This window comes from Lethenteron reissneri, chromosome 22 (assembly GCF_015708825.2).
Source record: "Lethenteron reissneri isolate LAM-NWPU_2019-01 chromosome 22, ASM1570882v1, whole genome shotgun sequence".
NCBI lineage: Eukaryota > Metazoa > Chordata > Hyperoartia > Petromyzontiformes > Petromyzontidae > Lethenteron > Lethenteron reissneri.
The window spans coordinates 8,045,075-8,072,654 of NC_083800.1; the positions used below are offsets into that span (position 1 = coordinate 8,045,075).

The window sequence follows — 27,580 nt, forward strand, 5'->3', positions numbered from 1 at the left end:
TGGCCTCCGTAACCTCCACAGTTTGCGTCCACTCGGTGACGAACACAGCTCTTAAAACGGGCACTTGGCTAAATGGTGGCCCAATGAACGAATGTGAGAAGCAGAGTTGAGCCTGTGGAGGGCAGGTGCTTGCATCACACCACATTCGGCAGTGGGAGGTGGGGGGGAGGCCCACAGTGTTATTGGCGAACAGACTTGGATATACGGTGCAGCACAGTGCATCTCTACCTCGCAATTCACTCCGCCATAGGCAAGACGAAGTGCTGGCTTGGGTGGGTTAACGCCACCAACGTTTCAGCGGCAGGGCTTCGTGTTGGCGATAGAGTGCAGTGCAGCAAAGCCCAATATTTATCCCGCAGTGCACGGACTTCCCTACTCCCAGATCTGACCAGAGTTGGAAGCCAGACGCTTTCATTAATTGAACCTAAATCATTGTTGGGCCTGGACTGCCATCATCATCATCAGCGACCACGAACGCGTCCAAAGAATTATATAATAAGCAAGTGCATTTATTGTTAATCCAGTGCGATACAATCGTGATACAAGCTTTGACCGTTAATAAATAATAATATTACTTTCATTGTGGCGCTTCTCCGCTTAAACACAGGACATTGGTGAATGTTTTTATTTCTTCTGTAATTTAAACGTGTATAACATCGAGCATTCACACGTCTGCTTACCGTAGGTTGTTCCGAGTTCATATGACCGCGAGTCGAACGATACGAGACACACCTTGGAGCACACATCCCGTTCATGACATTTGTCAAACTCATTGCCATTCAGCGGCATCGCCACGGCGTGCAACTTCATTTACCAGCAGATATTCTTTTGTTCACATCTCGTGACTTTCGGCTCAGACATTCAGCTCAAGTAAATGCCCTTCATTCGATTCTCTCTTTTTGCAACAAACGATTTCACCGGGCCGAGTGCAAACGAAGCTTCCTACGAACGCTGTGGATTGTGGTGGTTCAAGTCGTACCGGGGAAAGCTCTGCTCAACTGTAAATCGTTTGCTGACCGTGGCAGTGATAAAGGTCGAGTGAGGAGTGGTTCCAAAACACCACGATCTTTTTTCTTCTTGGTTCTTTCGGTAAAGTCACGTAGAAGGGAAATAATAAAATAATAAAAATAAAACATAATAAAATAATTTTCACGACGTTTCGGCCACAACGCAAGCAGCCGTCCTCAGGTGAAGAACATGTCTGTCGGGAAGACAGCGTCTGAATGAAACACCCCAGGCTTGGAGCGCATATTTAAGCTGGGTTGGAGGGGGAAGAGCGCCTTGACAAAATAATTTGCATATCAAGAGGAATTTACCATATTTATGGAAAATGCAGATATGGGATTAGTACTACTTGTGAAATGTGTAGGAGGTGGGCGGCGATCTTTGTCAAACAAAGAAACGTGGAGATACGACTGCGTGCAAGTACACCGCGGGACGGAGCGAGGAACACTTGGATGAGAGAATTTACGCAGGCCGAAGACGTCATTCAAACTTGTAAAAAAAGAAAAGCAAGTGGGCTTGGGGCAGGGACGCGTCACGCCTGAAAGGGACGATGATGACCGACGGTCAAGAATGGTGCCGCAGTGGCAGGGCCAAAGGGATGCAACGGGGTTCCGAGAGAGAACGCCCGGAGGCGAGATGGAGCGTCGAAATCAGCTCCGTTGCAGGTGCGCTGCGGTTTGTTACGTCGCAAATACCGTGAGAGACGGTACGAGCTTGTGGAGGCCTTCATCTAGCGGTGGATAGATCATGGCCGGTGACCAATACGATGAGGCCGGATGCACTGGAGCGCCGATCGTAACATGCCGATGTGGACACGTGCGGATTTTGCAGTTTTCCAGACCGCATTTGGCCCCCCACACACAACAAGGATAACAAACGACAAATCACAATCGATCTTGCGCCTGCCGTCAAAAGAACCACTCCAAGGCACCTTACAATAATCCGCGTGAGCGTGCATCATCGTCCCCCGCACTCAAATCTTCACCGTGCTTTAATCAAACATGCACCACACTTCCTCTTCTCATAGACGTAACGGTGATCCTCGTGCACCATCGCAACGAAAATATTAATCATGCAACATGTAACCAGGCGTTCTTGCACCACACGCTCTTTCCCATAAGCTGCACAAGTATGCCTATCCATCATACGCCGTCACATACCGCACGCGACTATTACTCATGCAGCAAATCAACCGTCTATTACACATTCTCTCTTTTTGGGAAGCCGTGCTTATTTGCACTCTCGTATTCCTTGAGAAAAGCTCGTGTTGGGAAGGCTGCCCTTTGTAGAAATATGCATCTTCCAGCACACATGTCAGACAACACCCGCATCCATCACAGCTCACACATTTGCAACCGTCGCTGGTCATGGTGAAATAAAAACACGCGGCATGACAAAAAAAACTACATTTTGTACTGTAGTGGGGAATTATGGCTCGTTGGTGGAATTAACAATTAAATATATTTTTTGGGGGGTAAATTATTAATTCAGCCACATGTCTAGGGTACACCCAGTGGATTCAATCATTGCGATACACCACCACGGTTCTGGGCACCCCACGCGGTGTTGGTGTTGGCAACATGGAGAAACTACTGGGATCGTTGAATTGTTGCTGAAATGTCTCCACATCCCCCTATAATTGGGATAATTGCAATACTATACTAGTACTCGTATTACAGCGTCGTACTGAATTGCAATACAGTACTGTACTAATACAAGTGTTGTTCGTAGGAGAACAATATGTACACTAATGTTGGGTCATTATATAATTACAAGCCATGTACCATAGACCTGGGGCAGGATAAATCATAGGATTCAACTTTCGGGAGGGCGCAAAGTCAATTTAAAAATATTACGACATTTTGATCACAACACCGCGTGTGTTCGCAACACCGCTTGTGTTGCGATCGAAACGTCGCGATATTTTTTTCACTTTATTTTGATTATTTTCTTGTTATTTTTTCTATCTTACGTGACTTTACCGAAAGAACCATGGGAATATAACTGTCAACTCGTAACGCACCGCCGCGCAGAATTCGCTCGCTCACAGAAGACGACGACGACTAAGACTCGAGGAGAGACGCGAGCGAGCGGGGAAGGCAAGCGGTGGGGCGGCGTCAACTTCTCTTCCCCCCACCCCCAACCCAAACAAAGCTCTGCGGTCCTCTATCATATGAAGGTGTTGCCGGCTGATTGGCGAGCGAGTGTTTCATTACGTGGCCGAGGAAACCGGAGCACGTGGAGCAAACTGACGCGTGCGAGAAAGGAGTGGGGAGGGGGTCAAAACATCCTCTCGTGAGCAGAGGGGGAGGGAGGGGGGGAGGGATTTCTACATTTGCTCTACCGCCGTCTCCTGGCGAGCCAGGGTACGGGCACCGTAGCGCCGCCCAACTGGGAAGGGAGCCTCACAGCCCATCCGTGCGGTGCTGCGCCAACCCTTGCTGCTGCCTCCACAGTGCTGGATATTAGCGCCAGCCACTTGGAGCACCGCTGAGGTCACAGACTCCGCCATCTCACGATCCTATATGGGCCCGCCTCGACAACACGTTCATTAACTTTTTATATTATTTTATTATTTTCCATTTATTTTTGTGTTTTCTATCTACGTGACTTTACCGAAAGAACCGAGAATATGTTCATTCACGTTTCACGGGACTGTGTTTAGTGGTAGTGTTTACCGGTGAACATCTGCGGTTCTACTTCATAGCTCATCGGATTTCTCCAGTATGAATAAATATTCCGATTCTGGTTCGTACCTAGGCGTTCAGAAGGTAACAAATTCCACCTCGGGGTTTCCAGCCTCAGATGATGCAGCTCGCAGCCGGATTTTAGTTGAGAAACCGGACCAGCAGCGAATTCACCATCAGCACTCGCCGCCCCTTAGGTTCGTATCGAGGCCCACGGACTCACGTGGAGACCCAATAAAATAAAAATCTGGAGCGCACTCGCTTTATCACTGGCGCTGTCTCCACCAATTCATGGGCTCCGTCAAGAACAGGAGAACTGACTTGGTGAGCGTTGTCATTATCACGACCACACGGAGCCTTTGTGTTCAAATGATCAATTCGTTATCCCATCATGCACGTGTTGTCACCCGAGACTGGAAACCCCGAGACGGACGATGGAAGCCTCCTCACCCTGGAGCCACCACCAGCCGCCACTGGAAGTGAATTGTCCAGGGCGGCCGTGTCGCTGTCAAGAACAATCATCGACAAAGCAATCAGTCGAGACATTCAACGATTGGCACATCTTCAACGTCGACGAATGGTCACAACATCAGGGGTCACATTTCGACTCCAGGATTGAACCCTTGGCTTGTATCTCCGTGGCGAATATCGGAAACACCCCACTCGTGGCTGCGATCGTTCACATGAACTCGATTACATGCAACGTATTCGAATAAAAAAAATAATCGATCACCCACACGATGCTCTACGTGTATCGTGAGCAATATAATCCAGTTGAATCCAGTTGAATCGCCGGATCAATGCAGCGTTACACTCGGACTGCGGGGTATGTTACCTACACTCGAGTGAGAGAGTGAAAAGAGTGAGGCACGCGCCTCCAGCGTTCATCCTGCTCCCGTGTTTAGCACGCAGAAGGCTTTTGCGACAAATATCATCCATAATAGAGTTTTTTTGGGTTAGATGGCATATATATATAAATGTGCCTTTAAACCCGCCTCCATCCGACACAGCCAATTAGTAAGGTTTTTCACGTAAACAGAACGTGCAAATTCGTTACTAGTACAGCACACCGGTGTGTTGGAGAGCAAACACACAACATTTCTAATCTGAGTACGACGTTTCGCCAGTAATTACAACCGGCATCATCAGGCGGCAGCCAGGCACGTTCTGTTTATGTGACAAACCTTACTAATTGGCGTGTTTAACAACACATTTACGCGATCTAACCCAAAACAAACCTATATTATGCCCCTGTGTTCTCTGCCGACAGAGTGTGACACTGCCAAACTTGCTATGTCGCCATGCCTTTGCTACCAGGACATCCTAGACGTTTCAAGGAATCTTGCATCCACAGCATCTCAACCACCGGATTCAAGTGGAGACACCTCTGAACGCCCAGATGAGATGCATTATTAGCACACACGCCCCTGTATATTGAGAGAGAAAGAGCGTAACAGTAAATCCGCGATAACTACAACTGATTATGCATTATGTCAAATGTCGGCTGAGCGTCATCCGTCCGGCCGCATGCACACAACAATGGGAATGTCACCAATTACACTGGTCAACACACTTTTTCTGGCATCAGGTATTCCAACGGTTTTAATGTAATTTTGGGGTGCTGATTCCAAATCTGGCATCAGTTTTTTCTATCACATCAGGTTTTTGAGATATCAAATATTTCATTTTCAATAAAAACTGCGGAAGAAAAATATTAAATTACTGTGGATATCTACATAAAATGATATTATAAACACACTATCCTAAAAATACAGCACCATATTTTAACACTAAAGCAGTCACTGACTCGCAATAACTTGCAATCATAAGTGACAGAGTTAATTTCGGGTAAAATCAATGAAAATGGGGTATGCCGATAACATAAAATGAGATGTGATAGAGCAAATCTGGGATCAGATTTGGAATCAGCACCCTGAAATGAGTCTAAAACAGCTGCAAAAGTCCAGGCCAGAAAAAAATGTTTTTTTTTGTTGACCAGTGTTATCAACAGAAGGCCTGAGCGTGCATTCTTACTTTACAATATCCCAAATCCCGACCGTTATCTTTCACTGTTATTAATTAGCGAACAATCATTGTGTACAGTACATGTTATATATTGTGGTGCTGCCGTTACAATTTTTCTTAAAGGCGATAAGTAGATTTTGCTTAGAGTAGATTAGGCGATTATAGTATTATACACAAGCCACTATTAGCCTGTTGTAATGCCGGTATAAAATAATGTATTTCTTATGAAACATGCTACGTGATTTTTTTTTTAGTAAAATGGCATAATTGGCATGCAGACTTTATACCCACAAATCAATTTGTATCAACGCAATATCCCTATCAAACCCGCAACTGATTTAATGAGGCATGAATATTCATAGGCCCACATTTAACAATAACGACCGCAGAGAAGACTCCAATTAATTACGACATTTTTATATCAGTCCACTGATGGATGAAGGCCTCCCCACACACACAATGTATTGGTCATTGGGGCTGTTTGACCATGCTTCACCATGCTGCTCAAAGCAGGTCGGTGGTCAAGTGGAGGGAAGAGGGGGGGTGGGGTTAGGTGGCAGGGGGGGGTCAGAGGTCATCCAGGACTCGCCACTGATGTCAGCCGTGGCCGGGAATCGAACTCGGGTTCCCGTGACTTGTTATGCAATGTGCTAACCAGGGCACCGCCGCTCCTCCCCAACGATGACACGGGTGCCATGTGAATTACTCGCTCGGGCCTTTTCATCGCGAGGTCGTTTCACAGTTTTCGCTCGTGACGCGTAAACATCGGGGTGTCAGTCGAGGGGTAGAACCAACAGCGCTGACTCCCGTAGCGCCTAAAGTGTACAGCCACCCGGCCTGGAGGGAGGGAGCGGTGTTATTCCTACGGCGCTCAGAGACTGACGGTCGCTCGTAAAAAAACGCTAGAAAAAAATCACGCTTACGTGTGGATTCCCTAACGCTTTCCAACTGACGCACGTATTCGGACGCAGTTTATCACAAGCCGCGTGGAAGCTGACGGTGGCCGTCAGGGCAAAGATTTGTTTACATATTTTGCAAATGGTCCTGTTTGCTCTGGTTTGTGTCCACAAATTTTGTGCAACCCAGTTATTAACTGTTGGCCGGTTTGCCATGGCAACACAGCGTTAAACTGCAGGTCGGTTCAAATTGGACACGAGCGTCACCGTGTCTCCCCGTTACGGACAAAACAGATGGACGAAGCTAATGCATGAACACTGTCAACCTGAGCTGGAGAGCGTTGTTAATACATACAACTGCAAAACGCCTCAATCCGACATCCGCAATCACCCTGCTGCGACGTCGCAGAGCCAGGGAGGGACGCAGCCACACGTTGGGAATTGGGGGTCTACGACTCGCATGAGTGTGTGTGCTGACCGAGTGTGTGTGCTTGCTGACTGTGTGTGTGTGTGCGTGCTGACTGCGTGTGTGTGTATGCGTGCTGTGTGTGTGCTGACCGAGTGTGTGCTGACTGTGTGTGTGCTGACCGAGTGTGCTGACTGTGTGTGTGTGCGCGTTGCCTTCGACACTTCACGTGGCCTCGGGGTGCACCTGGCCGAGCACAAGCGCCGTGGTAACGTCACCGCCACTTAGTTTTACGAATGGCGGCTGTTACTGTTGTGTTGACCGTATGTGTGAAATATCGCGTGGGTTTCTCGCTTGGCCATGACCACAAACCCCCTAACTACACATTTCTGGAGGGGTCCCTAAACCCACGACAGCCACAGCGTCTGCGCCCATTCATGCCACCGCCATCGACTCGCCCACCAGCCCGCCCGCGCGCGCGCCCCTACTACAGGCTGAGGTCGATGACGCGATGCTGGAAGATCTTGGTGCTGTCCGTGAAGCTCGAGGCGAAGAGGAAGACGCCCTTGTCCATGGAGACGATGGTGAAGGCTCGCGGCGCCTGCACGTTGAGCGGCTGCAGCTTGGCGAAGGCGCCCGCCTCGGCGTCCCACAGGTAGACCTGCGAGAAGGCGAAGTCGCTGCCCAGCACCGCGTACTGCCGCGGGCCCACGCTCAGCGGCTGCAGCACCATCGAGCCGCGCGACGGCAACGCCTGCACCTCCGTGAAGCGGAGGCCGTCCCACTTCATCACCTGGGGGGAAAGGGGGGGCAGCCACGTCACGTGATGATTTTTCAAGATACGCCGGTTGTCGCGAGAGTGGTTTACCACGAGCGGAAGCTCCCCCCTTCCCCCCCCCCAACACAATTCAGCACCTTGGAACAGGGTCATCGTGATATTAATTTTTCACGATATACCGATTGTCGCGATCGCAGCTTGCCACGAGCGGAAGCCCTCCACCAAAGCAGGGTCACCGTGATATTTATTTTCACGACATGACATTGATTTTTTCAAGATATGCCGATTGTCGCGATAGTGGTTTCCCACAAGCAAAAGCCCTCCCATCGTCGTGACCTTGCAGTAGGTTTGACGCGATTTTTCACAAAAGGTGATGATACGACGCGATACGTTCAATTTCGCGACGTGACGACGCGCTCTCCGGCAGCGTTCGCCGGGGCGACCGAACCGCGCGGTTTGGCACGACGTCTGACGTTTCGCTCTCCACCCCCCCGCCCCTATCTCTGGGAGCCGCCTCACCAGTAAAAAAAAAAATTCCCTATTCCAGAAATATTTCACCCAGGGAAATATAAAAAAGTTATTAAACCAGCAACGATGACCACGACGTGACAGGTTTTATTTTTGCCACCCGGTTCACGCGATCACGGTCGGGGGGCCTCACGCGGCGCCCCACGTTATGAGGTCACACTCGTTACATACACAACGCTCACGACAAACGAGCCACAACACATCGCTGATCTCGTCAAGGAGCACAAACCACCATTGCGCAAACTCCGTTCATCCTCACAGCAGCGGCTTTTGGCCAGCCGTCGAACAAAAACGGTCACCGCACTGCCGCGCGCTCAGGTGTGCTTCTGAGGCCGTCCGGAATGCTCCTCCTACTGATATCAGGAAGCCACTGGAGATGTGCCCTTTTAAATCTCGATTGAAAACTCATTTCTTTAGAAACGCTTCTTGTTGCATTGAGTTCGTTGTCCTTTCCCGCCACCTCCGATGAGCCCGGCTGACTACGTACGGTGCGAAAGAAGCTCAGACGTACAGACACGAGTAACCGTTAACGTTTCCGCTACCTTGGAGTCACCGATGAAGCGCGTCAGGCAGACGTAGAGATCGTCGCCCATGTTGAAGCTCTTCACGCCGATCACGTCCTCCGTCTCGGGGATGTCGGAGCGCGGGTTCTGGAGGAACTGCTTGGCCGCAAAGTCCCACTGGTAGATGACGGGCACCTGGGAGCTGCTGGCCAAGATGAGCATCGGCTTGCCGGCGATCTCCACAAACTCGGCGTCCGTGTCCCGGTACCAGTGGTGCAAGGACTGCAGCGAGTAGAATCCGTTGCCGTTCCACCTGCGGGGAGAGTGGGGGGGGGGGGCATTGTGGGCAACGCCGTGAGAATATTCTTATTTCTAGATTTGAAGCTTTCGTGACTGCAAGGATTCATATTCTTGGGTTTTTTCGGTAAAGTCACGTAGGTAAAAAATTTTAATTAATAAAAGTAAAATAAATATAAAATAAAAAATCACAACGTTTCGGAGGCAACACAAGCTTCCGGCTTGTGTTGCCTCCGAAACGTCGTGATTTTTTATTTTATTTTTATTTAACTTTTATTAATTAAAATGTTTTACCTACGTGACTTTACCGAAAAAACCTAAGAATAATATTCTTATTGGTTGGCCAGGGGCATCGCGGGACGGCGAGATGTTAACTACCTCGACTGGTATACAGGAGGTCGTGGCTTCGATCCCGACCCTGATATCGGTATATTTGGAGTTTGCGTGTTCTCTCTCTCCCCGTGTTCACGTTAATTTTTGTCGGGGTTCTCCGGTTTTTTTCTCCACATTTAGAATCAACGTCACGCGTTTAGAGTATTTGGCTGCTGCTATAAATTTCCACGTGATAAGCCACTTTGTTGAGCTATTATTTGTAGCCAGGTCAGTGGGCCTTACATGGTAAAATAAAAAAAATTCAGTGTAGGAAAATTCTACTCAGACGAGACTTCACCGTACACGCCCCCTTCAAAGCATCGTGAAAACACAGCACGGAGATTACCTGTACGGGGATCGTGTGGGTGTTGGATTGACCTTGATTTCGGGAACAAAAATGAATGACGGGAGCGATGACGGTAGTCTACGCTCGTTCGCGCTCTTTACACGCACGCGCTCTTTACACACACGCGCCGGTTTCTATTTCCAGCCTCTCCTCCCTCGTGGCTCAGCGACCGATGGCGTAAATAAATAAATAATAAACCGCTGAACGCGACACATTCTACGTATTCCCCCTGCCAACCCGTTATTCGACGCGCGTTATTAGGAAGCCACTGGAGCTATAGACTTTAAATCTCAATTGAAAACTAATTTCTTTAGAGCTGCTTTTTTGCGTTCAGTTCGTTGTCCTTCCCCCCGCACCTCCGATTAGAACGGTTGGCTACGTACGGCGCAAAATAAGTTCTACATATGTACACACATGCAAGCGAAAAATACGTCTCATAGCCTATTTTAGACATGACTTGCATCATCCACGCATCCACGTTTCCTTATAATCCGGGTCACCCATTACTGCCTGCCCCCCCCCCCGCCTTGCTCCCATCACCCTGGACCATCGACAGCTGACTGTATAAGTGTTTGGAGGTGGAACCGTCAAAGCACGCTTGCTGTATCAAGTAAATGAGAGATTCCAAGAGATACTACCCCGTATATATATACTGGTTGAGGGGGGGGGGGGGGTGAGCCAGGACAGGCCCCCTTTTTATTATTATGGTGATGTTGGTGCGGCTTGAGACTACGGCTAGTCTACATAACAAAGGACTGAGCCTTTGTTATGTAGACTGGCTGTAGACTAGCCGTAGTCTCAAGCCGCACAAACCTTACCATAATAATAAAAAAATTAACCCGTAAAAACAAAGTTTTTCACTATAAATCCTTTATATGCATGGTGGCTAGAGTCATCTCGTCCTCTGGCTTGAGATGGCTGCCACCTATGGGTCAAATGATTGCCTGCCACCATTAAGCAATTGGTAATTAAATATAAAAAAAAATCCTAAAAAGTGTAAAGTTATGGAACAAAAAAAATTTCACGAAAATAAATTGTCACGCACGAGTCTGTGTGCAAAATGTCAGCTCGATTGGATCACGGGAAGTGGGTTAAAAACGACCGAAAGATTTGCACGGTCATAAGCAAGCAAGCAAGCAAGCGCGCAAGCACGCAAGCAAGCAAGCGAACTTAATATAAAGGATTTAAAAAGGGGGCCTGTCCTGGCCCATCCCCCCCCTCAACCAGTATATATACGGGGTAGTATCTCTTGGAATCTCTCATTTACTTGATACAGCAAGCGTGCTGTGACGGTTCCACCTGAAGGCGGAAGCTTGTGTTGCCTCCGAAACGTCCTGATTTTAATTAAATTTTTATTTTATTTTACTTTTATTAATTATTTTTTTTTACCGACGTGACTTTACCGAAAAAACCTAAAAATATGAATCCTTGCAGTCACGAAAGCTTCAAATCTAGAAGTGTTAGGAGTTCGGGAAACGTAGGCACGGCGATGCGCGGCACCTGTACAGCGTGGTCACTCCCGCTTTGGAGCTCTCCGCGATGACGGCGAAATGCTCCCCCTTGATGTCGAACGTCTCGACGTCGTTGGGCTTGCGGATCTTGTTGGTGTCGATGTCCTGGATCTTGAGGAACTGGTGGGAGTGCTCGTCCCGCTTGTAGATGTGCGAGCCTCCGAACAGCTGTGCCACGATCACGAAGATCTGCCCCTCGATCACGATCGGTTTGCAGCTGATGATCGACTGTCCTGCAGAGGGGGGAGAGAAATGATGGCGCCCGCGTTCGGTGAAAGATTCACGTTGGACCACATCGTCGTCGTTATTAACATCGTCGTCGTTATTAATATCGTCAGGCCGGCTCAAGCCGTCCCCATCTCGTGCTAATCCTGCGAGCAGCGTAACGATCCACCCAGCACGTGCACCGATTTCACCGCTCCATCTCCGCAGTCGACGTCCTCCAGGATGCGTTCGCTTCCTTGGCTGCCACGCCGTCATGAGTGATAAATTTCGAATCACTATTATTGCACTTTAAATATGATAGGTAGTTGATTAAATATGCAATTTGTATTCATAGCTGTAAAAAGTTGCATATCTGATCCTCGGTCAGGAACGTGTCCCCCTATTGCATCATCGTTTCTCTGGGAGAATCGGTCTCGACTTACGTCGTTTCGACTTACGTCACCTTTTCTAGGAGCGTAACCGGACGTAGGTCCGAGGACCGCCTGCGCTGTCCCTATCAATGTCTCTGCTCCCCACCCTCACCAACGCGCACTGACCAGCGTGCTGAAGTATGCTGAAACAATACCCTTATTACCGACACAGCAGTGGATTAACACATGCATGACGGTTTTGAATTCCTGAACGCGTGCCATGTGGTCGTGGCTCTGCACGCGGCCTGTAATCTAGCACGGTGGAGTCACAGAGGGTTGGTCAATGACACAAATGTGGTTGTGCAGCTCCCTTCCCGTGGGAGTCAAGGAGGTGCCATACCCTGGCTCGCCAGGAGGAGGCAGTGCACCTGTTCGCTCTTGTAGACGCAGCAGCGGTCCACAACCTTTTTGGCACCAGGAACCGGTTTCGTGCAAGACAATTTTTTCACGGACCGGGGTGGGGTGGTTAATCATTGGGTCTTTCCCCCTTTTCAAAGAAGCTCTCCAGCGACGTTTGTTTTTTACTCATTGTGGCTACTAGGGGTTAGCAGCTTGTGGGCTTACCAACACTGTGACTGAGACGAGTGCGCAGTGCGGGAAAGAGGTCCGGGGGGAAGTGGTGAATAATAAAATAATGGGGGCGGGCCACGCGCGGACTCACCGCTCTCACCTCCCGCTGCTGTGCGGCCCGGTTCCTAACAGGCCACGGACCGGTACCGGTCTGCGGCCCGGGGGTTGGGGACCCCTGCTGTAGAGGATAGAGCGGTGTTCTTCATTGCAAGGCCCGCGGGGCCACTGGCGGCCCCTGGTGGCCTTGAGTGCGGCCCCTGACGTGCTGTCCCCAACAATACACGAATGTGAAAGTGGCCCCCCTCTCTGAAAATTAGTGAAGCACACTGGGATAGAGTGTTGTCCCCTCTCGCACTCGTGGGTTTTCTCTGGGTACTTTGGTTTCCTCCCACATGTAAGCACTCATTAATTGGCCGATAACATCTTAATATATAGAGGTCCGCAGAGCTTGGGCAATTGTTGGTGCCGGTTCATCACCGCCTCTGAGTCTTTCTGTTCCTACGAGAGTGAGTGACTATCGTGCAGCGGCGTGTTACAAGTCAAGTATCATCATCATCATAATTAAAGTGACGGGCACCAAGTGAGCAAAGCCGTAGTACCGGTGATGTTATCAAAGACTCGGAACACCCTCTCAACGTGGTCCCACTCCAGCACGGTGCAGTTCCCCACCAGGGGCTGAGCCACGACCACGTTCACCTCGCCCTTGTACGGGAACGTCTCCACAGACATGGACTGCATGGGCAAGGTCTGCCACAGCACGAACTCTGCACGCACAAAACGCACAAACGGCACGGACCCCCCCACCAACCCCCCCGTGTAGCCTCAGCAGGGGCAAGTGATGTCAGCGAGCAGCTATAAACGAACAGCCATCGAACAAAGACGGTTACCGCATCGCGCGCTTTCAGATGCACTTCTGCGGCCGTCTGGAACGCTCTTCCTTCCGATCTTAGGAAGACACTGGAGCTGTGCACTTTTAAATCTAGATAGAAAACTAATTTCTTTAGAACTGCTTTTTGTGTTTAGTTTGTTGTCCTATTCCCGCATCTGCGATGAGCACGGTTGGCTACGTACGGTGCGAAAGAAGTTCAACGTGCATACATTAAGGCCGGCATCGGCCACGAGGGGTAAGGTATGGACAAAACCCCGCACACAATATCACACAACAACGACAAATATCCCCTGTACAGCCTACAAAGGCCATTGGGGAAAGTGCTGTTGGCGAGCACCTATTGAGACCGGCATGGCACACGAGTGGGTGAGTGTGGCCATCACCACGCCCGGCCGACTTTGTCTCCTCAGTGGTGATGTTTACACACCAGGTACTCATTTAAGCCCGAGTTAACCTGTTGCATCGAGCAGTATGTCACAATGTTTAGGAAAAAGTCCCAGCAAATAACACCACTCGAGGTCACTTTAAAACGTCCTCTATGTCCATACGAGGAGCACAACTAATACAGGATTTGCCCCCCTGCAAAGCGTGTTCAGTGCATATCAATCAAACTGATTTAAGGGACTCGCTGTCCCACCCACATTGCATATTATGAGAGTAATGTTCGTCGCATGACAGTCAAAGCGATAATTCTTCGAGCTGGGTGAAGGCAAGCTCAGTGAAAAAAAAAAAAACTTTAATATTTAATTTTTTTTGTTCTGTGCAGGCATTCGATGACCCGGTACAGACAATCCGGCTCGTGCCGCACTCATCCCGGTTTAATCGCGGGCCGTTTGAAAACCCCGATTTTGTATCTGGCTGAGTGCCTTGACCTGCGGACGCTGCCCCGCGCCACCTCGAGGCTTGGCCACGCGAGACGGCGCCAGGCCCTCGTCACGTACCAGCGAGTGCGTAAAACAGAACGGCGTTGCTCCGACATGGTTGGTATCACTCGGGGCGGCGGGCACCACCGGAGGGCCTTACGTGGAGAGGCGGGCGCGCGATGGCAAATTCACCAACGCGCGAGGAGGAGGAGGAGGCGCGTTTTGGTTAAGTCTGTGCCGCAGTGCGCAACACGCCGTGCCGTGGATTTACGTCGAGAGATCCGTGCCGCGTACTTTTTTATACATTTTTATTGGGTTTTTTTTCCGCCCAATTGGATTTTTACTGCTGGGCTGTACTACAGGCACCCAGAGCAGGCTGAGCGGGGTTAATCATCGACGATTCCCTCCACGTACACAAGAGACGACTTTCACATGACAGGGAACAGCTCTGGAATTAAATACCATAATGCATGCTCTTATAATAAACCGTAGAGAAAGCCTGTTTTTTTTTCATCTGAGGTGATATGGGGGTTGCTAGTTTACGGACACTATTCCTGTGTTAATCCAAGCAAATCGCTCCTTTTAATCCGGGCCGTAAAGCATGGATGAATGTGGATTGTAGGGACAATTTACTGCCTCTTTCAGTAACTGGTCTCATCCATGTTTTTTCTTAAGGTGGATAATGCGATGAAATGGATGTCTGCGGTGACCACTTAATCAAGCTGCAGCCACGACAGCAGCATTGAGATGGGCATCACCATCGTCATCAGCAACAGCAGCAGTCGCGACAAGATGATCATCACCATCATCATGATTGGTCATCAACAGTCACAGCAAAAGCAATATAACAAGAGGTTCTCCTCTTATCTTATCTACATTTATATAGCACATTAATCCAAGGTACTTCACGGCAATTGTGAAAATGATTAATGTGGTGAGACAGAGAGTGGGGTCATTATTACAAGTGGTAGTGTCACGGTTGAGAGAGCAGGGGGTAGAGGTGATGTAGAGGGGTAGATCTGGTCGTAGCTGGGGGCTGCGGCAGGGAGCAGGAGTAGTAGTAGGGGTAGTGATAGAGGTTGTGGTCGTGGTAGGGGTTGGGTAGTGATGGGGGTTGGGGTAGTGATAGGGGTTGGGGTAGTGATAGGGGTTGGGGTAGTGATAGGGGTTGGGTAGTGATGGGGGTTGGGGTCGTGGTAGTGATAGGGGTAGTGATAGGGGTTGGGGTAGTGATAGGGCTTGGGGTAGTGATAGGGGTAGTGATAGGGGTAGTGATAGGGGTAGTGATAGGGGTAGTGATAGGGGTTGGGTCGTGATAGGGGTTGGGGTCGTGGTAGGGGTTGGGGTAGTGATAGGGGTAGTGATAGGGGTTGGGGTAGTGATAGGGGTAGTGATAGGGGTTGGGGAAGTGATAGGGGTTGGGGTAGTGACAGGGGTTGGGGTAGTGATAGGGGTAGTGATAGGGGTAGTGATAGGGGTTGGGGTAGTGATAGGGGTAGTGATAGGGGTTAGGGTAGTGATAGGGGTTGGGGTAGTGATAGGGGTTGGGGTAGTGATAGGGGTTGGGGTAGTGATAGGGGTAGTGATAGGGGTTGGGGTAGTGATAGGGGTAGTGATAGGGATAGTGATAGGGGTAGTGATAGGGATAGTGATAGGGGCAGTGATAGGGATAGTGACAGGGGTAGTGATAGGAGTAGTGATAGGGGTAGTGATAGGGGTTGGGGTAGTGACAGGGGTAGTGACAGGGGTAGTGACAGGGGTAGTGACAGGAGTAGTGATAAGGGTTGCGGTAGGCCTATTCGTAGCTGGGGGGCAGGAGCATGGAGGAGCAGTAGCAGGATTGGCCAGGGAGTAGAGATGGGGTGATTGTTTTAAGGGGGCAACGGAAGCAGGTCAGTGAAGACGATTGCTCGACGTGCAGTGGGAGTTTATTGCAAGTGAAGGGGACGCGAGAAGGGAAATGGAACGACAGCGCGACTGGGCGCAGGCCGAGGGAGGCACAGATCGAGAGAGACTGTGAGCGTAGAGGACGAGATGGGACAGAGTAGTCAGAGATGAGAGAAGCACGATAGGGTGAGGCAAGACCATGGAGGGATTTAAATAGTTAAAGAGTCGCGTGAGAAATGTTAAACAGACGGCAATGGTAGATCTTGTTCGCTCTTAAACCGCCAGGTGGATAACTGTAGTTCATGTGGGTTGACTCGGGTGGGGGGAGGGTAATAGGGACACAGTTAAGAGGGTTTTCATTGCATTCAATCAGCCTCTGGCATGGCCGCAAGTAAATGCTGGAATGGGTATGGAAGATCGCGATTTCAAACCTCACCTCGGGGCCACCCCTCCGAATGTTGCCTCTAAGGCCGACAAAATTAACAAAACTTTGTTGAATTTCGATTTAAAGCTTTCGTGACTGCAGGGATTCATCTTCTTGTTTCTTTCGGTAAAGTCACGTAGAAGGGAAGTAATAAAATAATAAAAATAAAACATAATAAAACAATTCTCACGACGTTTCGGCTACAACGCAAGCAGCCGTCTTCAGGTGAAGAATGAGACACTACCAAACTAGGAGCTTATATATAAGCTGCATTGGGGGTTGAAGAGCGCCTTAACAAAAAGAATGTGCATGTGAAGAGGGATTTAGCATATTCATGGAAAATGCGTAGGCGTTGGGCGGGGGGGTGTCAAAGTCATATTATGCCCATGCATTATGCAGGATCAGCAGCAACCAAGGGGGGGTGCAGGGATTAGCAGTAACAAAGGAAAGGAATGTTAATGATATGTAGCTGCAGTTACTCAACAACCACGTAGAAAACTAAAGTATAAACTACATAAAAAACTAAAGTGTAAACTGCATCGCACCATCAGTATACTTACTATACTCTATAATAAGCTGAGTTACTAACAGCAAGTAATACATTACAATTTTACCTCGTAAAAATTCTATAATATGCTTCCATCTAAACCTTATTCTCTTACATCACACGAGCATATACCGTACTATATACTGCCATAGATAAACCCAACATTAAATTATATACTGTATTGCTGTAAACCAACCTATATCTTATACATTTAATATCACACTATGTATTATTCTACACACCCTAATGTGTATCGAAATGGTTTATTACGTCCTTCCAATGATTGCTGAGCCAGAATCCATCTTCTCGGTTAAAATTGTCTCTGTGTTTGTATATGTGGATCGCCTCATGAACGAATCTCTCATGATAGCCAGATGGCTTGCAGAGAACCTCTGTCTTGGAGAAGTCAATATCATGTGAGCCCACTGAGTTGTAACAGTGATCTGCCACGGCTGAGGTGTTAGTCCTACCGTGTTTCAGGTCAGCTTTATGTTCACGGATGCGGTCCGAGACATGTCGTTTGGTTTCACCAATGTAACTGCTACCACAGAGGAAACTTAGTTTGTAGACGCCAGGGTACTGTATGTCTGGAACCACATCTTTTACAGACGGTACCAGATCACGGATTTTATGTACTGTGTTGAATCGGACCTGGATCTTGTGTTTAATCAGGATTTTGGAGATCTTTTTTGTGACCCCAGCAATGTAGGGTAAGGTGATGGTCTTGAAAGGCTCCTCAACAGGGTCCTTCTTGATGGTTGGAGTGATGGCTTTGCGGATTGTATAGTCGGAGTAACCATTTGCCTTAAGAGCTTGGCGTACGTGTTTGAGTTCACTGGAAATGTGTTCATGGTCGGAGATGCATTGGGCTCTATGATATAGAGTCTTGATGAGGGAATTCTTCTGGGATGGATGGTGGTGAGTAACTGCAGCTACATATCATTAACATTCCTTTCCTTTGTTACTGCTAATCCCTGCACCCCCCCTTGGTTGCTGCTGATCCTGCATAATGCATGGGCATAATATGACTTTGACACCCCCCCGCCCAACGCCTACGCATTTTTCCATGAATATGCTAAATCCCTCTTCACATGCACATTCTTTTTGTTAAGGCGCTCTTCAACCCCCAATGCAGCTTATATATAAGCTCCTAGTTTGGTAGTGTCTCATTCTTCACCTGAAGACGGCTGCTTGCGTTGTAGCCGAAACGTCGTGAGAATTGTTTTATTATGTTTTATTTTTATTATTTTATTACTTCCCTTCTACGTGACTTTACCGAAAGAAACAAGAAGAAAAAAAACTTTGTTGGTAGAATAAAATAAAACAAAAAATAACCAGCCAGCAGTTCTACTGCTGGATTCTTTTTTCCGCCTGAGGACGACCGCTTGTGTTGCGATCGAAACGTCGTGAAATATTGTTTTTTGTTTCATTTTATTTTTCTACCTACGTGACTTTACCGAAAGAACCAAAAAGTATGGATTCCTGCAGTCACGAAAGCTTCAAATCAAGATTTGTTGGAAGAATTGCCAGTGGTTGTCCGATGGATAAACTGGCTCCTGCCATATAAATGTGGACTTTCCTCCGCTGACTAATGACAGCCCTACAATTAATGCTTATTTCAGTAGTTGAGCGAGTGGGAATGTATGTATGCATGTTGAACTTCCTTCGTACCGTACGTAGTCAACCGTGCTAATCGGAATTATACTGCCCTCTGCTGCGGGGACCAGATGTCAATTGAAGCGATCTCAGGGGTAGATCTGATATATCCGTTTCCGTGGCCCATTCAACTTAACATCGAAGGCTGGCACTGCTCTCTGATTTGCACGGTTGGCTGCATATGCTGTGAAAGAAGTTCAACATAGACACATACATAGCGCCCTGCAGGGAGAGATGCTAATAAACAGCTACAAAGCGGAATAACATTGGGAAAAATTCCCCGGCCCAAAAAAAAAAACACGAAATTCCATTTTAGCCCAAGAGTTCGCGCGGCGAGATGCCCCCGGGATCGCCGGTACCCGTGGTGATGCAGGAGAAGTCGCTGGCGCTGAGGCTGCGCGTGCTGCGCCCCGCGAACTCGGGCGGCGAGGCGCAGGCGATGTCGTGCACCGACGCGTTGGTGGAATGCAGCCACGACACGAGCCACTTCATCTTGCAGTCGCAGTGCAGCGCGTTTCCCCGCAGGTCGCTGCAAAGACCGCGGCCCACTGCGCGCGTCCATCAGGGGTTCTCAGAAGGTAGGCAAGGAGGTGGGGGGGGGGGGGGGGTTCCCGGCCTGCTAAGGCTTACGCTGCCAGAGGTGGCTCGCGAAACCTGCCCTCTTTGCCTGATCTCTCGTCGTCGTCATCGCCGGCTTGCATGCGGGTGTCGCGTGTACGTCACCGTGATGGTAACGCACGAACGCTGCGAGCAAGCCACCCGGGATGCGCCAATCTCGTCAGATCTCCGAAGCTAAGCAGGTTAGAGCCTGGATAGCGCTGGGATGGGTGAGCCACCGTGTACACAAACAGGTGTTGTAGCCTGCTGAAAGTCGGCAGTGACGGCAGTGCGGCAATATCCATGTTGTTGCACTGCACTCTGCGCCAGCGTGTACGCGCTCCCTGACCTCACTGAGCCACACCGTGACCAGCGATCCAAAAACATCCCTGGCCAACGCGACTGTGGGGAGGAGGCCGTCGTTTAGCGGTGGGGCTTTTGTCATCAACAGGCGTGGACATGGGGGGGGGGGGGGGGGGGTCATGCTTGGGGTCATTGTCCAGTCGCTTACTTGAATGTCGCGCGTGTGGCAGGACACTGGAGCGACCGGCGAACACCCGGCACATCACGTTACGTCGATGGAGATACTATGTTTTACGCTCACTGATTTTTTTCTTGCCAAATATGCGCTGATGGTATGCCAATGCCGCAGGCAGGTTAACGGAACGGGCAGAACTGTGCCGATTTAGACGGAATAAGTGAGAAACAATACAAACGAGATAGGGAGGGGGTGGTAAATGAGAAGAAAAAAAATAACTCGTTATCGAATCTCAAAGCTGCAAGGTCACCGTCGCTGGTACCGCTGTGAGGGTGAGTTACTACCTGCCGAGTGAAAGCCCACGGTTAGGGAATAATGCTCCAAAGACCGTACGTTTCGATCAACAGCATACTTGCTCTTAGTTCTTTCGGTAAAGTCAGGTAGGTAAAAAATGAAATTAAAATTAATACAAAATAAAATAATAACTTATTATTTTATTATAATAATATTATAGTATAAAAGAAATAAAACATGTATTATTTTATTTTTGATAAATTCTTATTAATTTTAATTTCATTTTTTATCTACGTGACTTTACCGAAAGAATTAAGAGTATGAATCTGTGCAGTCACGAAAGCTTCGAATCTAGAATTAAAGCATACTTGCTGTACTGCCACCTACTAAGCCCCGCAAGGTTGGCACAAGGTAACGCCGCGTGCCACCGCCAAGGTAACGTGCGTTTGCGGTGCTTGAAGATGCAAATGTACTTACACGTCCGTCATGGCATCCAACCCTTTGAACACATCGCGTGGAAGCGATCTCAGCTTGTTGTTTGCCAGAGACCTGCGCGGACATCACACGCCAGCGACGGGGACTCGTGTGGGTCGCGTGAACGCAGCGTGCTCGGCTGTGCGTTATAAAACAGCGACAATAACAGAAACGGAGAGAATGTCCCAGGCCCCGAGAGTGTCATTAGTTTTTAACAAGGGCACCCCGCCCCATGCCATGCGTTTATGGGACCACTTTATGTCGGCAGTTAAAAAAAAAGAGAGTAAACAGCCATCACAGCACATTGTGCAATAATATTGTGCGTGCCTGCGGCTGTGCGGTGCAAATGAAACACAGAGAGGGCAAAACGCAATTTTATAGAAATTGCCCGCGCCGATCATCACCAGGCAACATTTTATGCCCCGTACTCAAGTGTCATTAACAATTAAAATAAATTAACAACTTACATAATATTAGGCGAACGCAAATTGTCTCTGGCAAGCTTCGAAAAAAAATCCATTTGCGTAAGTTGACAAAAACCAGAAGCTAAAGGCTTCCAGGAAGAGATGTATGGACGTTCACTCTCCATAGGAACTGCGGTCAGGCATACGCGGTGGGGAATCTCTGTCAAAACGCGTAGCAGGCGCGACGGAATCAATCGGCGTCTTTATCTCTCGACCAGTGAGATCCCGGTGAGCATTTTCCGATTTTCTTAGCAAGCATTGATTGGGAAAATCAGAAAGCGGTGTTGAAACAGTGCCCAAGCTGGACACAGCACCGGCCTTGCCTCTGCTTAATGCCACAACCGTTCTCACGTTTGGGCTTAATTTCAAAGTGTGTGAAAATGGCAAATGCACCCATGGAGGCCAGGGCCACTAGGAAGCCCACATCGTTGATCGCTTCAGATCAACCAACATGCACAGCTCTTTAAAGCAAGTCCCCCCCCCCCCCACCTCTTGTGTTCATTATACGAATGGCCAGCCCTGTGAAATTGCAGCGATACGCTCTATGATTAAGGGAGCGTACGACCTGTATCGTCGGGCGCTCTAAGTTTCTTGTTGGAACTGTCCCGTGCGTCGGAAACCGTGGATATGAAGCGAATTAAAATATCGCGAATAATCAACAAAATAAAACGAGCAAATAATTTAATAAATGTCCTGCGCGCGAACTAGAGTACGGTGGGTTCGCTCACAGGTGGGTGAGCGTCTTCAATCCGCGAAACGCGTTCCTGGAAATCTCGTCGATGATGTTGTTCTCTATGAAGCTGAAAAGTGGAGAAACAGACAGTCGACAGGATACAACCACCCGAGATGCACAGCGTGCGATGAACTTCTTTTGCACCATACGCTGCTAATCGGAGGTGCGGGATCCAGGTAGCCGATTGTGATCGAAGCACGTGAATGCAAGTGCGGTGATTCGATGGTTTCGGTGCTCACTATCTGCTGTGTATGATGTATGGTTCAGAATCCGTGGTAAATTTATGTAAAAAATGGCAGGGGAAAACTGACCACCTTGCAAAGAGGCATGCGGAGATGCATGTTCATAATCACACTTAGGCACCGAAAGAGGACAACGTGAATTAATAGCGAACATACCCAGGCTAATGCCATCGTTAGAACTGGTGAGAAAAGCGAGTAGGCCTGTGCAGGACACGTGACCAGAAGGGATGATAACCAACGGTCAAGAGTAATGATGGAGTGGCAGCCACGGAATGGAATAGGTCTCAGAGGCTGTCTAACAAAGAGATGGAGCAACGAAATCAGCTCGTGTGCAGGCGGCATGTGGACTGCTATATTGCGGGACCGTGAGAGGTGGCGGCGGCTTGCGAGGGCCTTCATCCAGCAGTGGATTGACCACGGCCGGTGATGAAGATGGCAACGAGGCGCTTGCGGGATTCATACGTGCGCACATACTCACAGGTAGTGAAGTTTGATGAGGCCCTTGAATGCGTCGTCTCTTATGGAAAAGCTTGACGATCCCAGAAGGCTGCAAACGCCACGTGGCACACGTCATCGCACGTCATTTTAAAAAAATTAACCCGTAAAAACAAAGTTTTTCACTCTAAATCCTTTATATGCGTGGCGGCTAGAGTCCTCTCGTCATCTGGCTTGAGATGGCTGCCACCTATGGGTCAGATGATTGTCTGCCAGCATTAAGCAATTGGTAATTAAATATTTTTAAAAAATTCCCTAAACAGTGTAAAATTTAGCAATTTTTTTTCTCACGAAAATGAATTGTCACGCACAACGAGTCTGTGTGGAAAATGTCAGCTCGATTGGATCACGGGAAGTGGGTTAAAAAACGACCGAAAGATTTGCACGGTCGTAAGCAAGCATGCACGCAAGCAAGCGAACTTAATATAAAGGATTTTAAAAAAAGGCCACACCGATGCCCTGCACTCCAATTGCCGACGTGTCGATCACTGGCGTCGTTGGCTCGGTGCAATCCCCCAGAGCAGAGCAGTAAAATTACTCTGGCGTTACCATTAACTCGAGACTCGTTCCGAAAAAATATCGATTGCTGGTGGAGTGCAGCTACGTACACAGAGTTATTAGTGTGTCTCTGTGTAATGAAATGCTTGCTGTAACAATTACATTTGACCGGAGGACCCAGGAAGATACAAATAAAAAAAAGTATATTGTTGAAAATTAAGTCCATAAATGCCAAACTCCACCAATGTAAGATGACTGTCGTAAAAATACCGATTATTCAGGCATTAGATAAAACAACCCGGTTAAATCTTAATGCAGCGTTGGATGTAGTTGGCGTGTAGCCAGCCAGTAACCAATGGTTGCAGTCCCTTTGTCACCTTTATAATGCCAAGTGGTGTGGCGAAAAGTACTCCCTTCTGCGACAAAGTGGACCCTGGCTATAATACGTCGTGACATCCAGAAGAGTAGGCAATTGTGCACTGGTTTAGACACCTCCCAGTTTATCCAACTCGTACTCACCAGCGCGGTGAATTTGTGGTATGTACTGAAGGTGGGGAGCAGTGGTGCAGTGGATAGAGCACTGCATTATGAACCTCGTGACTCAGCTTTGATTCCCGGCCACGGCTAATATGAATAGCGAGTGATATCTGAACCGGTCCTGGTTGCCTGCCCACCCACCTACCCACCTTAATCAAACCTCACTGACGAGTGTGGTGAAGTATGGTCAAACGACCCTCATGACTGCCACGGCAAGGGAGACCTTCATTCAGCAGCTGTAAAATATTTTTGACTATTATATCAAATCAGATATTTAAAAAATAAATGTTCGTCCCTTTCTTCTTTCCAGAACTGGATTGGCATTTTACGTTATTAGGTTATTTAGATTGTTTAGCTGCAATAAATGTCCACACGATAAGCCACTTGGTTCAGCTATCATTAGTGGCCGGGTCGCTTCTGCAAAAGAGCTGTGTATCTCAGTGGGCCTTTACTGGTAAAATCTTAAATACTTTAGTTTACACCTTTTGGCGTCATCTGGTCCAACCCATGTGAGACTAGGCTCTAAGGAAAGCTGTCTCGGGTGTGGACCAATCAACTTCAAGGACAGTGCACATTATCAGAGTTGTGTTTTTTGTTTGCATTATGACTGCAGGTATTGTGGTCTATGTAAGCATGACTCCTTGTAAAAAAGGTGTCAGTTTTGTTGCCAGATAGAAGGGTAAAAAAACCAATTATCATACTTTAGTTTAGTTTACATGCAGAGGAATACAGTGGAGTTGTTTGAGTGAGAGGTTCCAATGCGGCTAAAAACTGTAACGTATTTAGAATGTTCCTCCTACGTGTTGTCTGGTTGTTCCACGACCTGTGATCGAGCACTGCGGAGGCAGCGAGGGTTGGTGGATCAGACACGTGTTCTTGGTTCTTTCGGTAAAGTCACGTAGAAGGGAAATAATAAAATAATAAAAATAAACATAATAAAATAATTCTCACGACGTTTCGGCCACAACGCAAGCAGCCGTCCTCTGGTGAAGAACAGGTCTGTCGGAAAGACAGCGTCTGAATGAACCTGTTCTTCACCTGAGGATGGCTGCTTGCGTTGTGGCCGAAACGTCGTGAGAATTATTTTATTATATTTTATTTGTATTATTTTATTATTTCCCTTCTACGTGACTTTACCGAAAGAACCAAGAAGATGAATCCCTGCAGTCACGAAAGCTTTAAATCGAAATTTAGATCGGACACGTGTTGAGAAACTCCCTTCTCGTTGGCGCTGGGGGTGCCCGTACCCCGGCTCGCCAGGAGGACGCAGTCGAGTCAAGTGTGGACTGATGCCGCCCGTCCCTTCTGCCCAGGATAGAGCGTTGGCCGCTCGCACACGTGGATTTTCTCCGCATTTAATTGGTTGAAAAAACATCGTAATACATACAGGACTGCAGAGCTCAGGACAAATTGTTGGTGCCAGCTCACCGGCTGGCTGCCTTCCAGCTTTGTCTGCGGCTCCTCAGCGATTTTGAGATGCAATTTGCATGAACCACGCTATATAAAGCGACATATTATTATGATTATTATATTACTGCGTGCTGTTCGGCATGATGTCTGACGTTTTGCTCCACGTCCTGGGAGCTTCTTCAGGAACGGAAAGCTCCCGGCATGCGGAGCGAAACGTCGGACATCAAGCAAAAGGGCACGTGATACATCCCAGAAGTGCATCGGAGAGCTCTGAAGCGCAACCGCAAAAACCAACGCAGTCATAACTTAAATTTCAAGATATATAGTTAAATATATATTATTATAAGCCTTGCAATTCTCCTGCCATCTTTGAAAATTCTTACAAATTGATTATTTGAGCCTTGCACTCGACCTGCATATAGATCAATATACATAAATAAAACATAAACAGTTCTGAGAGACGGAGCTCTTTGAAACTCTGCACCGTACATCTTGGTATAACTCACAGAACGTGAAGGGTTGGCAAGTGAGAAAATGTCCCGTTGGCAATCTGACTGAAGTCGGCATCGTCAAAGGTTCTGAGAGAAAAGAGGAGGAGAAAAAAAAACACGGGCAAATGTACGAATGATTGAACATTTTTTTGGCCGCAATGTAAAATTCAATATTGTAAACGCTTGAACGTGCAATCCTGGGGTAAATTCCCTTGGCAAAGCAAAAGACAGAATTTTTAATTAACTCGGATGATTTAGGGATATATATGGATTTTAAATACGTGGGTTGTTTGAAAAATATTAAAATGGGCTGTGTTTTCAAAAGAGCTTGATCATTTAAAAAATGAGTTGAGTTCAACCCCCCCCCCCCCCCCCACCACAATCATTGCAGGGTTTTACGTACACAAATATCCCATTGTAAGTCTCGTTAAATGGGTTCAGTGTTGCATACAACCAAAATGAATGTTACATTCAGTTAAGCAGTGAATAATTTCGGAAAACGTTGCAGCCATCTGTGCTGTTGACTTCCTGCCCTGTTTAGGTCCGCCTACACGGCTGGCTGTCTCATCTCAATAAAACAAAATACTCCCACTGTTGCTAGACGGCATCTCGAGATGGTATTTGGACGCGACATCATTCCAAATTGCACGCATCACCGTGTAAAACGCACTTGTAAATAGTTTTTAAAATGATTTCATGGAGCATGATGCGGCCATCAGTGGCCTGGTAAAATATGCAATGCAGTGTTAGTTGTTCAACAACCCATGACATTAATCAGCAGCGCGTAATAACATTCGCCGAAATCCCTTTCATTCATCACGGATGGCACTTTTCCCTGAGACGGTGCCAATTACCGAACAATGCGACGTTACGCAAATGCACACCCACTGAAATCAGACGTTGTGGCTCGTAGCCTCGCATCGCCAAAGAGCCGCTCGCACGTCTCTGCGTGCGTTCCCATGGCGACTTTAACTCGCGGGATAAAGCGCGCCCGCTACTAAATATAGACCACGAAAAAAGGCGAGGATGACACCGCAATTCAACGTGCACGTAATACCGATTCCAACAATTTTTTGCACCGCGCAAAAAAAAAAATTCAAAGCCTCCCAGATAAAATTCGCCGCGTGCGTTCTGCGTCTTTCAAACACGCCCGCGTCGAACGGTCGCAGCACGGCCCACGCCAAAAATAACCGCACTCTTGTCAGGTCCCCCGAAAAACATCTCAACACACGCGACGGTATGAGTGTGTGTGTGTGCACAGCTGGCCGATGCGGTGCGTGCAGTGCGGTGCGTGCAGTGCATGCGGTGCGGCGTGCTGCGCGCGCCCGAGACACTGCGGCGCTGGGATGCGGGGACCGGCCAGCTCGTACGTACAACGAGGTGGCATCGAGCGGGAGGTTGCGGGGCACGACGGCCGACTTGCAGATGACGGTGCCTTTCCCGCAGGAGCACTTGGGCCAGCATTTTCCAGGCGTCCTTTTCGTCGCGCACGACACAGCCAGGAGCAGCAGGAGCGCCGCGACGAGCAGAGGCCGCTGCATCCTCCCTTCCTGCGGCGGCGGTGGCAGCAGCAGCCTTCACCGCAGCGAGCTCGCACCTCTGAATCGATCACCGGGGGCTCCTTAATTAAGCGCCAGGGTTGCGACGATTCCACCTGATTGGTCTTAACGGGGAGAGCGTGCGGCGATTGCCTCCAGAGACATATGCACGGCGGCGCTCTGATGTCAGACGCGACGGCCGCAGATCGGAAATGCTTCTCTATCGCCTTTCCTTTCCCACGTCTCTCCTGCGCGCTCGCTCGCTCGCTCGCCCCTGCCGCTCGCTCTCCGTCGCACGCACTCTCTCCCTCTCTCTCTCTCACACGCACACAAACCCTGCACTATAATTATATCCCTTGCTATGCCCTCACAAACTGTGTTCTCGCTGTATGCCTGGCTCGATCAATGTTTCCTTTCTTTATTTGGTCTCTGCTCGTCTCCATCTGATTATTGGTCAGCCTGGCTTTTGATCTGTTCATCTCCCTCCCCTTTCTCTCCACCTCT

The 27,580-nt window shown here is 48.6% G+C and overlaps 1 protein-coding gene across 1 annotated transcript; it reads right to left on the reverse strand.

Annotated features, from left to right (window-relative positions):
- Nucleotides 1-210: 210 nt before the first annotated feature.
- On the reverse strand, nt 211-27,580 carry LGI1 (leucine rich glioma inactivated 1). Its single transcript, XM_061556503.1, has 10 exons — nt 26,913-27,580; nt 25,554-25,625; nt 22,586-22,654; nt 21,861-21,932; nt 20,672-20,743; nt 19,185-19,354; nt 13,159-13,323; nt 11,344-11,587; nt 8,868-9,141; nt 211-7,812 (listed from the first exon to the last, which is right to left on the reverse strand). The coding sequence occupies exons 1-10, from the start codon at nt 27,077-27,079 to the stop codon at nt 7,507-7,509; spliced, it is 1,611 nt and encodes a 536-aa protein (XP_061412487.1). The 5' UTR covers nt 27,080-27,580; the 3' UTR covers nt 211-7,506.

Excerpts from the sequence above, each read along its gene's own strand:
- LGI1 (XM_061556503.1), bottom strand. The coding sequence starts at position 27,079 with ATGCAGCGGCCTCTGCTCGTCGCGGCGCTCCTGCTGCTCCTGGCTGTG. Across the intron at positions 13,324-19,184 it reads CTTCTCCTGCATCACCACGG|AGTTCGTGCTGTGGCAGACC; the intron begins GTACCGGCGATC and ends TTGTGCGTGCAG. Across the intron at positions 11,588-13,158 it reads AGTCTTTGATAACATCACCG|GACAGTCGATCATCAGCTGC; the intron begins GTACTACGGCTT and ends CCCCCTCTGCAG.